The following is a 15,310-nucleotide window of genomic DNA, read 5'->3' on the forward strand; positions in this document are numbered from 1 at the left end:
CATCAAAGACTAGTAAGTCTAAAAGTGATGTTACTTTCCTTTTTTTTTTTTCATGAATAAAGGATTTAAAAAGAAAATTTATGCACTGTAGCTTGTTAGTGTTTTGGGGAATGCTATTCGTTTCTTCCCATCAGTGTTCTCCAGAATGTGGTGACAGCAGCAGCCTCATTGCTCTGGTACTTTGATTTCCCTCAAAGTCAAAATGTAAAACAGGCAGCTGAACATTCTTGCCCCGGAAAAGCAGAGGGCAACTCCTATCAGTAGGATTATTATGATTGTGACCAAAAACATCCTGCACTAAAAAAAAAAAAAGGAAGGCAAAAAATAATTTCTACTTGAGAGTTCATATGGCAACATTTTGTAGTTTTTGTTTTTCAGAACTTTTTTTTGTGAATTTCAGTAAAATAATCTACCTATTTGGCAAATAAATAATTTTTAAGAGGTCTTGCTGTCTTCTCTGCTTAGTAGCCAGCACCTAGAGGAAGGACAAATATAATCCACAGACTCCTCCAGCCACGCTGAGGTACTTGTCAAAGTAAATATTGATGGTTTAGGCATAGCCTAAAATCAGAGACCCATCCAGATGTGTATGTATTATGATCAGCTGGAATGTGCTACAGCATTGAAGAACGTGCATTTTTGAAGAAGACACGCACAAAATGGGCAAAGATACCTTTGTGCCAAGAACTCATGCCTGCTGCTCTGGTAATGTCCATGTGGCTCTATGATATCTACACTAAGTTGAACTTCCCAGTGAGAACTCCAAGCCACCAAGCACCAAAGACACGCTCCGGGAGAGCAGGGCTATGACCATCAGTCAGTATTGGAAAGTCACCGCAACCAGCCTGCACTAATAATTCAATGTTAGTTCCCTCTGTGGATTGAAGAAAAAATCCTGAGTGGCCTTTAGCTGAGCACAGAGGGAGAACATGCAGCGCCACAAAAGGCAGCAAAATATGACAGTGTTTTAACTTGTTGCCAGTCCTGTCTGAGAACAGCAAAACCCTTGAGCTGAGCTGCAAGCCCAATGATCCATATGATCCATAGGAATGTGTGTACCAGGGCTTTTTCATTTTTCTTGGGTGGGAGCTGATAACTGCTTTTAGCACCTGTGAAGGTGTTTTCCAGAATGGTGACCCTCGTGGGCCATTGCTCTTCTCTCCACATTATCATGTTATGAACCTCTATAAGCATTATTATAGGATGCTACTTCTGGTGAATCACGCTGCTATTTCGAGTGGTGCAACTGTTAACTTTTGGCTCAGAGAACAGTTTTAAGAGCTCTGTGGTGATCTGTTTCCATTTTCATCTGAATGACTGATACTCAGACAGAAAAGCTTCAGTGTGGTTCATCAGAATCATTGTCTCTTCTGGTTCGCGTGATTCAGCTCATCTGCCCCTCATTGCTGCCATAGCCACGAGCCTTCAAGGAACTTGACTTTATGCCTGTTGTGTTATCAACCACTGCTCCCTCTTATTTTCTAGCTTGACTTTTCTGGCCATGTTGATGGCCACTGACTTGGTTTGTGGAGGGTTTCTGGGTAGCTGGATCGGGTTTAAACAAGCACGTCCAATTTCTGCACCTCTCTTGGACACTGTTTCTCTGCAATGACCAGGACAACCAAGCCCTAACAGTTTATTTGTGGCACTGCTATGAACTATTGTCCATATTATGAGTGTACAAGGGTCATGAGGCACCGAGGGTTAGAATAACTTGTGCATGTGTCAAGGAGAGTGGAATACAAGAGGAGGCTGAGTCTGGAGTAATGATTTTATTCTCCAATATCCCTGAGAGGATTATTCCTTAAAAGTACAGGGCAGAGTTGATTTGGATAAAAACTAATTATCAAACAAGAAATGAAGCCAGTGTTGCCGACTTCACCCTCCACACAAGACCTTGGAGACTCACATTATTCCTTGTGTTTAACCTAATAGAGCAATGACCCACATAGGAGGGAAAGGAGTTAATTGTAATTATTTCTGTGAGTAATAGTGCCGAGTTGTAGAAGATGGCCTCAAACCAGGAACTCAACAATGAAATGACACAAACAGAAGAACCTAGAAATCATGGGATGCTTAGACTTTTTCTCTGAACAAACGAAAGCAGGTTCATTTTGTTCATTTGACTATGTTTGTTCAGGGAATGCTCTCTTTCCACCTTTAGTTTTTAAAGGTGAACTGGATAAAGAGAGTGAGAAGAAACAGCACACAAGGAATTTATACAGCAAATCAGAGTGGCTTCAGTAGCATGGGCTCATTTGGGTGACATCTCAGTGTAGCACTGATTTGAAGGTACCATTATCTGAATTCAGATCTGATTACGTGGCTGGTGTCTGCAGCAGATGTGATGACAAGTAGGTTAAGAGCAATCATACTTAGGTGCTTTCATATCAAATATCTACTCCAGTTTGGAAGACAAGTAGGAAATAATGGCTAGCTTGCTTGGAAGTAAACTCTGACTTGTCAATTAGAAAAATAGAAAGGATGAAAAAGCAACATGAATTTGTCTCAAGACAATATTGAAGTATTTAAGGTGGAGGAGGAAAGGTTTATGGATCCATTAATACTTTATGTGTCTTAGAATTCAGTCTAAGAAGCTGATGAGTATCGTGAGACATAGACAATATTGATTGTTTTCATTGAATAAAACTTTGTGATGAAAGGAGATGGATAATTTACCCACTTTCTCAGTAAATATGCATATTTATCTCCCATTTCCATTTCTCAGGAGTTTGGAAAAATATTTTACCTTAACAAAAGTTCACATCATGCATCACGCATGTGAAAAAAGAACAAAACAACCTTGCTCTGATAAATTTTGCTCCAATTAGAGATCCAAACTCACTTGTAAGATGTTCATACAAAGACAGCACTATATGAACAACAAAAGATTTTACTCTCTCAAAGAACACGAGCCAGTTCTCTGGCTTTGTTTGGTTGTATAAATGTCTAAACACATAAATCATATTATACATCCATTATACCAACAAGTCTAAAGTCTTCTCTATCCATTAATTCTCAACAATTTTAAGATTAAGCCCTAAATATATTTTACCTACTGAATTTTATAACATGCATACTATTTTGTGTGTGTGTGTGTGTGGATGAGGATGTACATAATCCTTTCACAGTGCAGTATGCATAAGCAGTTTAGCTGAGATAAAGGGGCAGGAGGAATGTTGGTTTTCTCCAACATTACTATACAAATGCGCTATTTAAAGCCTAACGGATGCAATAAAACAAAACAGACAAAGATGTTCCCCATAATCCATCAGGAAGGGAGCGGTGCCTCTGCTGCGTGTGACACTGGGCTCCTCAGCAGCATCTCCGGGGAAACATCAGCCTCTGAGCACCTTTCCAAGGTGCGCTGGCATTTTGTGTCATTAGTCTTCCCCTCGCACCGCGATGATGTGCCTGCCACACCGTTGGCACAAGGACCACAAGAGGGAGGTAGTCATCGTAAAATAAATGGTAGGAGCTTGCTTCTGATACTCTGCACATAGAAGGAAAAATCTGTTTGAATAATTAAGGCTTCCTAGATGTGACTACAGATAAAAATAGATAAAGAATGTGGTTTTGGCGTGACTGTAACACTCCAGCTCAAACAGAGGAGGCTTTGCATGGAACTCGACCAAAGAAAAATTCACTTTGGGCGTTTGTATTACAGCCCCATTTAGCGAAGCAGAACGATCATGGCTTGTATTAAGTAGATAATAATGAAGCATCATAAACAATGTCAGGATGCGAGTCCAGGACGAAGCAGGAGCTTTAACGAGGTCCAGCTTGCCGGGAGCTTTTTGAAGTGTCCCTAGCTCACTTACAAAGCCAGAAAGCAACAAAGGCGACTCTGACAGCTGCGAGAGTGTCTGGTTTAGAAGGAAGTTTTATGTGTGGATGACACCAGTCTGGGATTCAGCTTTCATGTACTAACTAGCTCTGCTGCTTGCCGGAGCCCTAATCATTCTGCACAAACTGTCTCCTCATAATGGGTTGCACAAATAATAATTCTTCACAAATCAGATCCACACCATCAGCTTCCCAGATAGGCAAGGCAGGTTCATCGTGGTAAATAGCAGAAGTCAGCAGAGTCCACGCTGTGTCTCACTAGCCATGTTTAATAAGCAATCTAGGCTCTGAAGGGGAGAAATCGAATGCTGGTTCTGTGGATGTATGGATGCTATGAAGTATTTGCAACTATGCCAAAAGAGCAGCCAGCAGCCAAGTCGGCTGGCCAAACCAGATTCATCGCACTCTAAATGCACTGTAATCGTGGTGGAATCTTCAGCGTCTTTATAAAAGAAAATTAGATATTTTTATTTTTCCTTTTTTTCAGAGGAAGAAGGGGTTTGTGTTGCTGACGAGCTAAAATTACATAGGTATATATAGTCTTGAGAAAAATGCCTTTCAGCCTTAACATTTTTTTCTTGAGGATACTAAAATTATTTTTTCATTTATGTAAATGAAGATCAGCCATTCATTAACTAATTGTCACCATTATTACAGCTCTCCTAAGTATTATTAATTAGGTGAGTGGTATATTTAGACTTTAACATCTCCATCAGAAGAGTCTGGTTTAGCATACCTAATGCTCTGAAAGCACTGAGCATACTCTATATAATGTAGGACTTAAAGACCAGTGCAGGGGAATCTTTTGGGGATCCCGCTGGAGTTATCTAAGGCCGGGAGGGAGTAAGGAGTTACAGGGAGCAGCAACTGAGGAGCAAAAGAGAGAGGTATAGAGGGTGGAGATGGATACCCTGACTCAGACACTTCTTTTTGCAGCAGGTCGCTGGAGCATTCCTGTAGCCCAGCTGATGCAAAGTAATATGTTCTTTTGCAGTGATGACTGGTTTTCATGTGCAAATCCCTTAATGTGTCTACACGTATGTGCTGATGCTGTGAGAGCAAGCGACCGGAGCCCTTTCTAATCTGTTAATTTGTTTCCCATGATTCCATGTAGGCAGGCCTTCCGCATCTCCCTTTGATCTTGTATGGATTATATACATTAAAACACGGTAATTTCTTCATCTAAGACCCCAGCTGTAATCCCTCTGTGGCAATAATCATCTTTTATGTTGGACTTTTAAGGGGGTAAGGGGGTGGTCCTGCTTCCTCAACTGTGAGCCTAGAAGTGACTGCAATCTTATTAGCAGCCGGGATAGTAATAATAGTATCCAGCGCACTAACGCTGTGTTTCTAAATTGGTTCTTTTGCCAGTGTTTTGTTTAAGAAACTGTAATCCTATAAATGTCACGACTGCCCGTTGCTCTGATTATAAAAAGCAACTTTCCCCACCTACAGAGTCAGAAACAGATGACGAAAATCAAACATTATTTGTATTGCAGAGGCATCTCTCTGGTCCCCACCATCTCCCCTTCTTGCATCTCACTGTCAGGAGCTACACACACCCAGCAGCTGCTTCTCTTCATGCAGGAGAAAACGGAGACTGTTATAAAGACACGTATCCGCTCACTTGACCAGAAAAAGCTCTTCAGATAAACACTCTAGAACAGCTTCTCAAAGCTCTGTCTGCTGTCCCTGTTCACACTGGAATCAAATCTATCCCTGCCAACCTCAGCCCCAGCTTAACTGCGACACAGGCGAGAGGACGCGGTTGCAAGGAAGTTGGCAAATGAGGATAGTTAGAGAAACAAAGTGAAGGAGGCAGGAACACTTGATACGGCATGGAAGTGAACCAGTTTTACAACGCAGAGAAACAGGCGTCTGGAGGGAAGTGGATGAGAGGCGTGGGGTATGGTGGCTGTTCTTCCCACGACACCGCTCACCAAGGTGACATTGAAGTTAGCTGTCAGGAATCACAGAACCACAGAATCACAGAATGGTAGGGGCTGGAAAGGACGTCTGGAGATCACCTAGTCCAACCCCCTGCCAGAGCAGGGTCACCCAGAGCAGGTTGCACAGGAACGCGTCCAGGCGGGTTTTGAATGTCTCCAGAGACAAAGACTCCACCACCTCTCTGGGCAGCCTGTGCCAGGGCTCTGGAATCCTTGACCTGCCCGGGTAAAGAACGACTGCAATGGGGATACTTGGATTGCGTTGGTCTGCAAATGAAGCTTTTGGCTAGCAGGGGGTTTTGCTGGATTCGCATGGTTAGCCCGATTTGCCAAAGCAAAAAAAACCCTACTTCTTTTTAATGACACACACACACACAAAACAAAATGAAGTTTCGTTTAAATAAATAAACTGACAGCTACTGCTCTGGAGGCTCTGGATGTGAACCAGCAACAGCAGCGTTAAGCCATTTCAAAGTGGAGTGAATGCAATTTTCACACCTATTCCTTTTTAATTTAGGTCCATTTGAAATCCAAGCACCCCTCTATTACTAATTTGTTATGGCAATATTAATTAATGGTTTTGCTCTACAGCAGTAAGAATGCTGTTTAGACTGAGTGAGATAGATTAGAAGGACTAAAAGATTAGAAAAACAATCTGTAAACTGGTCAGATGCAGCTGGGGGTCACCTTGTTCTCCTGAAACGAGCACGCTGCGCTCGGAAAGACTGGGAGCATGTGGATGGATTTCCCCCAGTGTGGACTCTCTAGGACTGTCAGGGTCAGCACTCCTTGGTGTTCTCTCCTGTTCTGGATTACACCAAAAATCGCTCCCAAGGTGAGAAGAAAACCATTGTCAAACTTCCAGAAAAGCTGATAACTGAAGAAATGGCATATTATTTGAAGGACAATATGAGTTCAGACCAAGTATGCTAGGAAACAAGGAGCAATATTTAGTGACTCAGGGAAGGTGCACAGTTATAATTTCCGTTCTCCTGACTCACTTTATCTCTGCCATTAGTTTAGCTGGTCTCCAGGCTCCTATCCTGACTACTCTGATCAACATGGTGTGCCCAGCCTCAGGCCATCGATAGCATTTATCTTGCCCTTCAGTGGCATAGGACAGATAAGACATCTGGTTTGAGCAAGAACAGTAGCTGGCAGATTGATGGACAAATCTTGTGACCATTTCAGCGGGTCCTCGGATTATCTCAGCTATCTCCCATTCACCCTATATACGGGCAAGAGCTCAGGTCCCCCAGTCACCATTTTACCAGAAGGAGAATAACAGAATTGGATCAAAGCACTGTTGAGGGCTGTAAAGAAGCCACCATCTCAATTATTTTGGCATTAAATTATGAGAGTAAACTTTTTTCCTGGTGTAAATTGTGATAACCCTTTGTTTATTTTTTTGGTATAATTTTGCAGCCAGAACAAACACATTGTGGAACAATCACAGAGATGAAAATCAGAGGCATAGTGATGTTCTTTTAAGACAGAACCAGTATTTTAAAGTGCTCACAATTTCATGGTGGGTTTTCGGCCTTGGCGGGTGAGGGTCAGGAGAGGCAGCTGAAGAAGCAAGTTAGACTCCAGCTGACCCAGCAAATTCATCTATCTCTGGCTTTGCTATTCCTGTATTTCTTTGTTTTGCCTGAATCAGAAGAGATCAAGGTGGCAGGATTTTACATCTACGCTCTGCATTTCCAGGCGGTTCAGGAAGCCTCCTGTGTAGGCAGCACCTATCAGGACAGGCTGGAGGATACGGTGCCTCTTTTGACATTTTACGTTGAATCTCCTTTGGTCAGCAGGAAAAGTGGCTGTCAGTCTGAGAGCATGCCTGAGGGCCAGGCTGAGGGACGCCAGGTCCCCTGGGAACGCTGATGACCATGGCAGAAATGTCAATGGTCAGGAGGCCCAGCTCATTAGGACATCTGAACTTTTTTGACACTTTCTTGAACGCTGTGAAATCCATAAATTCAGCACAACTGGACTACCAGTATTACCAAGATTTTTGGCTTTTCCTGTTTCCAGGCAGGCTATAATCAGGAAAAACCAAATGCTGGTCTCCTAACACCACTGACAACAGCGAGGGGAACAGGAACAGAGACATGCAAATCTGGAATACTCTTTGGAAAGGGCAACCACAGAGATAAACATACTCCTGGATTCTACAAAGTATTCAGACTATAGGTGAAGCTGTTATAGCTCATATCATTTGCCTGTCCCTGCTATCGATGAGTTAGCTATCTGGTGACCTAACAAATACAATCAAGCACATGAAAAGAGTGGATGGTTGGATAGAGCAATAGTTATTCCGTATTCTGTGAAGAAATTAAAAACCCCAATATTTCAAATTCTCTCTCTAAGCTGTTTGCGTTTCAGGGTGCTCTCTTGCTTTTAAACAGTTTTGGACACAAACCAAGCTGAGCCTACTAAGTAGGAATCGCTTTGAAAACATGACTTCAAATGTGTCCTTGCAAATGTGTTTTGCAGAAGATCAGGGAGACAAGAAGGAGCTGAAACGACTTTTGGAGCAGCTGGCTCTGACCACAGCTCAATGAGAACCACACTCTCCCCCACACAGTTACCACCGCTTCGACTGACCGAACAGCCAGATGGGCTGACTGAAGCAGAGAGGAAAGACAGTCACTTGATGAGATATGGCATAACACAGTGAGAACAAGTAAAGAGGCTTCTGGATCTAATGCTTAAGCTATAGCCCAGGAGAAGTCAGTGGAAATACGTCTGTTGGTTTCAGTGCAAGTTGAGTTATAACTTAGCGAGTAACATAAATTCAGGTTTTGTGTCATGGCTGCAATGTCTGTTGATGAGAGCAGCTAGTAAGGAGGTCAGCAGAAATCAGTGGTAAGGCTTATCTCTCAATTAACGTGCTGAATGCTGGCATTAAAAGTGCCTGAGTAATCTTTTAGTTGGACAATACACAACCACTCAAAAAATACTGACAGAGAAAGTTCATCGGCACCTTTTCACTGACATTTATACTTCCAGAACAGTGAGAAGAAGAAGATAAGGAGGGCAGAAGTCTAAAGAAAGGACAAAAGGCCATAAAAAAGGGAATATACACTGAAGAATGTGTTGCCTAGTGAACAAGTGGGGAACCAGCTAAGATTTGATATTCAGGAGAAGGTGATTGTGAAGTCAAGCACCAGGGATACTTGTGGTGCAGTTTCAGGACATGACGAACCATCAGTCGATGAATGCATGGTATTTACCTACTGACCCACCCACCAAAATTCACTGGGGGCAGCAAAGCAGCCAGTAGGACAGGACTAGAGATTCCTCTTTATATCCAATTGCTATGTTTCCATGGGGAAGGACAGGCACGCTCATCAAACAAACTGCTTTCTACCAGAATTAATTAGGGCAGGAAACAGCATGGATTTCTTTTCTCATTTAAAACTATCTATACTTCAGAGGAGTACTGGGAAGATGGAACTGCCAGGTTAGCCAAGACTTAAAAAATGCCTGCAAAGCACTCTGTGAAGATCACTGTCATTATTAAATTATGTAATTATGCCACTGGTTCATGGAGTTTACAAACCAGAATTAAAAGGAAGAGGTGGAGGATTATGATGTATTTTAGAATTTCTTACATTTCATAGGTTTCCTTTTTGGAAACATAGGAAGGAAACTTCTAGGTCACCAAATATAATTCCTGGGTCCTGCAGGCAACCATGTCACCTAGAGGATTCATCCCCTATCAAACTCTTTGAACATTTAATGAACATCTTTACTAATGTTAATGAGAATTGCTACTAATAATTTGCATTTACACACTACTTAAGGATCTTGAAGTGTTCGTTCATATAATATGCTCATTTTTATTACAAGCATATTGGATTTAAATGACTTGCCTAGGGTCTCACAGCAAGCCAGCAGCAGAATGACTCTTAGTGCTCCCAGTGCTTTGCATTAAATCCTGGACATTAACAGCTCCTTTCATAAAGGGAGCTTTGTAGCGGTAGATCACCTCCTGGTGCTGGTGGATCAAACCTTTTATGATAGCGCAAACAAATCAAGAAATTACTTGAACCCATGTAATGCTTCCCAGTGTCTGCAAATCCTCGCTTCCTTTGAACTTAGAAAATTCACACAAGTCTGAGTAATGCTAAGATAGCCTTTGGCATATGACCAACTATGAAATTTTGATGTGCTAAGTACGTACCTCAGGTCTATATTGACCTGTATGAATACAGCAGTAACCTCTACATTTGTTGCAGGAAAACTTCAGGGCTTTCACTGTCCCTTGTGTTGTTGGAGGCATATTTGAACACAAAATACAAACAAACAAAAAGCAACAAAAAAAACCCAAGCCAAAAAGTAAGCCTATAATAAACAAAAATCCTTAACTTTTCTAGTGGCAGTACTATTTGAAGACTTTGCTCTGACACAGGCACAGGCTTTGTCATTGTTTTCTCCACTGAATGGCACTGTCCTCATCAAAAACTAACTCTAAAAGGAGGATGTGGGGCATTCCTTTGTTTATGGGCTCCTTTCTGTCAAGAAAGATGCAGTACCACAAAATGACCTGATTTTTCTGCCTGTGTCAATGCTATCATTCTCTTTAGCAAATCAAAACTTTGATATTTCCCCCTACGTTTTGCCTTCTCATCTATGCCTCCTATGGAAAACACTGCAAATTGTACCCAATAATTTCAGGATAGGATTTTCAAGCCTTTGCCTGTGGCATCTAGCTCTTTTCTATGAGAAAAGATCTGTTTTGTGGCATGGCACTTGCTATAACACCAGAGGAACCATCTGGTAGAACAGTAACAGCTACAGCAATACTGATCCCATTCATTGAAAGAGTTCCTCCAACGTGGTGGTGGCTACCCAGGAGCTCTCACCTGTGGCAAATGGTGACATTTACTCCTGCTGGGAATGTGGCTGGGCAGCCGAATGTTAAAGAGGGCCTGCAGGGCCGCCTGCGCTGCTTGACCCTTGGCCAGCTTCTTGCTACGTCCTGAGCCTTCAAATGTTCTCCCGTCCACTCGCACCGCCATCACAAAACTCTTGATGTGCTGCTTCTCCACCGTCTCCGACAGGCAGACGTACCGCAGGCCTGAGCGCAGCTCATTTAGCAGCACCACTGGGTTCTTCTCGCTCTCCGCTTTGGATGCCACCTTGTGCTTGTTTTGCTTACTGTGGCCCATTAAGTCCAGCGTATGGCAGAGTAAGCGCCCGTGCCGATAAGCAGTGGAAAGCAATTCGTTATTAACGGGGTTATAGACTGAAAAGTCCTCGTTGTGTGTAGATGGTTCAAACTCCTTGAACAGAGTATCTGGAAAGTCTGCCTGGTCAGAAGTAAAGTCCGTGGATGGGTTGATGCAGTTCCCCATGGCAAAGTGAGCTTGGCAGGCGTTGGGGAACTGAACGAATGACTTCAGAGCTAGCTCCGCAGCACGCATTTTGGCTTTCTTTTTTGTGGGCCCTGTGCCTTCAAACGTAAGTCCATTAACTTCCACAGCAACAGCAAAGACTGGAGCATGCACTGGACCTGTCTGGGAAACCATTTTATATTGTAAACCTGGTTTAAGTTCATGTAGCTGAACCAGAGCATTCTTTGGCGTCACTGACCACGAGACTTTCTTCCAGATGAGTTGGAGTTTGCAGAAATGGCCATTATTGCCTTCCTCTAAGGGTCTTTTTCTCTTACTGCTAGGTGTCCCCCCTCTTGCCCTCTCATTAGAGGATATTGGATGATCCTCCAGGTTGCCAATGTTTCGATTTTCCTTTACTTCTGCACTGCTGGTACCTGTCAGCAAAGAAAGAAAAAAACCTCACATTACAGTTGTCATCATGGTAGTTGACATTATGCCTAGGGCTGGCAGAATAGCCAAAAAAGAAAAAAAACCGTAATGACAGATATCCTTGCTCAGCCCTTTTTTGGGGTTTTCCTCAAATATCTGTATAGTGGTTAGTTTAGTATTTATATCACAGATTTTGTGCATGTCCTGCATGCCTACTTGTTCCTAAAGTTCTACTTCTATTAGTCACTAGCATCCTGTTTTAAAAAAAGATTATATCATACAAAGACAAAGCATAACTGATGCCATGTGACTTAAATGAAGTACTGTATTCACACTGGATAATTACTAGTAAAAAGTGAATAGTTTGCAAAGTTGCCTTAGGCTGATATTTGTTCTATAATCCATGTGGGTGAAGGCTCACGGACACATTATTAGAAATCAGAAATGCTCACAAATGATTCACAAGCAGAAAAATGGGCAAACGCATTGAATAATTTATTTGCAATGAATACATTGACTGGCTCTACTCACACCATAGACTCTTGTGTTGCTAACATTATGAATCCAGCCTAAGAAATGATCTGACAGACCTTTCTAGCATTTGAAACAATAATTTGGTCTGGACTCAGAATCTAGTTTAATAAGTGTGAGTCTTTCTGTCAAATTCAATTGCAGATAGTCTTAGCTCCTGCATCAGCAACAACTATTATTGCAAAAATTCTAGATAAATCTAAATGAGACTAGGAAAAACCAGGGCATCATGACGGGAGCAATTACTGATGTAAAGAATGATCTATGCCAAAGAAAAGCAATGGGAGAGAGTGGCTGCCAGGAGCCCCAGGAAGGGAATGAAATGACAGTGGGGAGCGGTGGAGGGAGCGTGCCATTGCTGTCGAGCCAATGAATCACGCATGGCTCTGAACTACGCTTGTGCGACACCTGCACTGCGAGGCGCTGCTCTTCACTACAGCAGGCGAATGACTGAGAACGGAGATTCATCTCACTGGTGTCCGGGGAGACAGAAAATGTGCTGCTGTCTAAGTAAGCATCCTATAACATTTCTGTCATTTCTGATGAGTGTGTTTAAATGTGTTGCACCTCTGATACATCCTCCAGTCCTCCTGTGCCTTACTTGGGGCAGAGACAAGTTGAGGAAGCAAACAGGAGCATAACCAACCCATGAAGCAACCCATCCCTGGAGCGATGCACCTGATCCCTTTCTGAGCAGAGCACCGCCTGGCTGCCTGCTGTATTCCAACCAGCATCCTGCATGGAGCCTTTCCCATGCTTCGCTATCATCAGAGACGAGCATGCCACCTGTGCCGGCTGCGTGGGTCCCAAGCACAGAGACTGTGGTCCTTAGAGGACAGAGAATGGGCCTCTCGCTTTCTGCAGGGCCATGGCCATATTTGTTTTCCTCTCTACCCTGATGTACAAGCTGTCTGCAAGGATGTAAGGGCTGAGCTGCCAGCTACGCCTCGAGGAGCTTCTGCTGGAGCAGTGTGTCTTTGCGGCAGCCCAGTATTAGGCTGGGCTGACAGATGAACGGGAGCCTGCAGAGAATTATGTGGAACCAACCGTCATGATCAAAAACCTCCCTTATAACCTGATGAGTTGCACTTGTATTGAATATCAAAAGATTTTTTCCCATGGGAGCAATAAGTCTGCACTCATGCAAGTTGGTCCACAGAAAGCAGCTCACTGCTTGGACGTGAGTAAAAATCACGGCTGAATTCCATGTGTGAGGTCCCGTTTGCAGGACTGAGTCTTTCGTCTCCCTTTCCTGAAAAGCCTTCGGCTCACACCGAGCTTCCAGCCTGTGTCTGTGTCTCCCCAAAGTGACTTGCAGAGCTACGTGCCGCACTGCTTTGCTGAGGCAGAACGTGAACTGACAAATTAAGGTTTTAGTGACTAGTTAATTTTTACTTTCTGAAACTAAGGGGAGAGAATGAAGACAGGTGAGGAAGGAAAGAAAAAGAAATACATAACAGAAAGAGAAAAGTTTCATCGTATGGCATTCAGCTGTATAAAACGTGACACCTTTAAACCAGCCTCTCTGGAAATAAGACATTTAAAAGGTCAGGTCAACTAAGACACAAGGATAATGTGGTCTTTTCTCATTGACTTCACACCTCTATTTATGGAATCTCTCATCTGAGGGGAAGGAGATGCCAACTTTAACTTTGCTCTATTTACCCTGGCAGTGGCTTTGGCCAGCCATTTTCCACTGTGACCATTTCTCTCATTTCCATCCCGCTCAGAACACAACTCTTTGGTTGCGTGCATTTTTTTAAATAAAGGTGAAATATTTTGAGTCAGACTTTTTTTTTTACTTTTGGTTCTGTATTTCACACCTCCTCTCTCATCTTACCTAATAGGTTTTTACAGAGACAATTATGGTACATAATGATGTTGTAGTCAGGAAGCATGAAAAGAAAGATAGCTCTTGCTTCACACTATATTCAGGTTTGAAAAGAATTTGTATTGATTATGCACCACTGAATAGGAAAACGCGAGGGGTTATTTGTATTTATAATTCATATTGTCTTATTTCAGCTGTTTTTTCTTTCATAGTCAGAGAATCACGGATTTGTGAACATGAATGTGTGACCTTAGCATCTTACCTTAATCACCCGCATTAACAGTGGTTAAATAAGAACATGGCAACATAAAATGAACATTACTTTTTTGTCTTAAATTCTGTCTACGAAATTGTCTAGTGCAGGTTTTGGCCAACGGGGAGTTTGCCCTGATGTAGTGAAAAAAATGCAGCGATGCAAGCGTAAAACTTTCAGGGATCAGTCAAAAAGGATGCGCAGACAACATTGGGCAAGCGTGACGGTGACGTGTCTGCCTTTATGGTATGTTTTGGCCTGGTCACGGTGAAGGAAATCCATGCAAGTATCCTTACAGTCAACCAGCTTTCTAGAGGACCCGATGCTGAAACTCCAGGGAATAGCTCAGCTCTTCACAGACCTCAGCAAGAGCGGCAGGAGGCCAAAAGTCACCATGGCACGTAAATCCGAGGCAGCCTAAATTCACTGAGTGTCTCAGAAGGTCTGTGAGCCTGATGGACTCCTGTGATACCTGCCAGCAGCCGGGCAATGGGAAATTACTTTATACTTTCAGGTATCTTTGAAATACGAGGTCTTTGAAATGTGTCTTTTATGAAACCTCTGTGTAGCAGACATAAGATTACCTCTCTAATGGTGGCACATGTACTTCTATTGTGAAAATCAGACAAAGCAGGCAAATGACACCAAACTATGTAAGATAAATACTGTAAGCAGCTGTAATAGAACAATCACAAGCAATTTTAGAAATGAAGAGCGGTAAAAGGAAAGGGGTAAGTCAGAGGATGTACACAGGGAAAATGCAAAACTGTGGATCATTTTCAGTCCTGTTATCTCTCATAATGTCTTTGCTCTTGAGTTCCCAAAACACATCCTCTACATTTGGAAAAAATAAAGATAATAAAATATGCTTCTTCTATGATGAAAGGCTGGAGAATGATAAAATTGTAAGGGAGTTAAAAAAAGGGGAGAGAAAAATATTACAATTTTTTTCGCAATAGTTTCTAATATATTGTGTCAGATTTCTAAAAATGCCCCACACCTCTGCACTGTAATATCTCCTCGGGTAACTTTATTCATTGATTTCTGCAGTTTCACAAGCAAGAAGAGGCATTGCAATCTTGTATTTGCTTCAGTAATTGGATGGGAGAGAGGAAAGCAGTTAGTGAAA

The 15,310-nt window shown here is 42.5% G+C and overlaps 1 protein-coding gene across 1 annotated transcript in view; it reads right to left on the reverse strand.

Annotated features, from left to right (window-relative positions):
- Nucleotides 1-15,310, reverse strand: part of ADARB2 (adenosine deaminase RNA specific B2 (inactive)) — a 321,998-nt gene that overhangs the window by 96,680 nt on the left and 210,008 nt on the right. The window contains exon 3 of the mRNA XM_063324450.1: nucleotides 10,664-11,571. Coding sequence (XP_063180520.1) covers nucleotides 10,664-11,571 — 908 coding nt within the window. The remainder of the gene's footprint in view (nucleotides 1-10,663; nucleotides 11,572-15,310) is intronic.

Source organism: Chroicocephalus ridibundus, chromosome 2, assembly GCF_963924245.1.
Source record: "Chroicocephalus ridibundus chromosome 2, bChrRid1.1, whole genome shotgun sequence".
NCBI classification, from domain to species: Eukaryota; Metazoa; Chordata; class Aves; order Charadriiformes; family Laridae; genus Chroicocephalus; species Chroicocephalus ridibundus.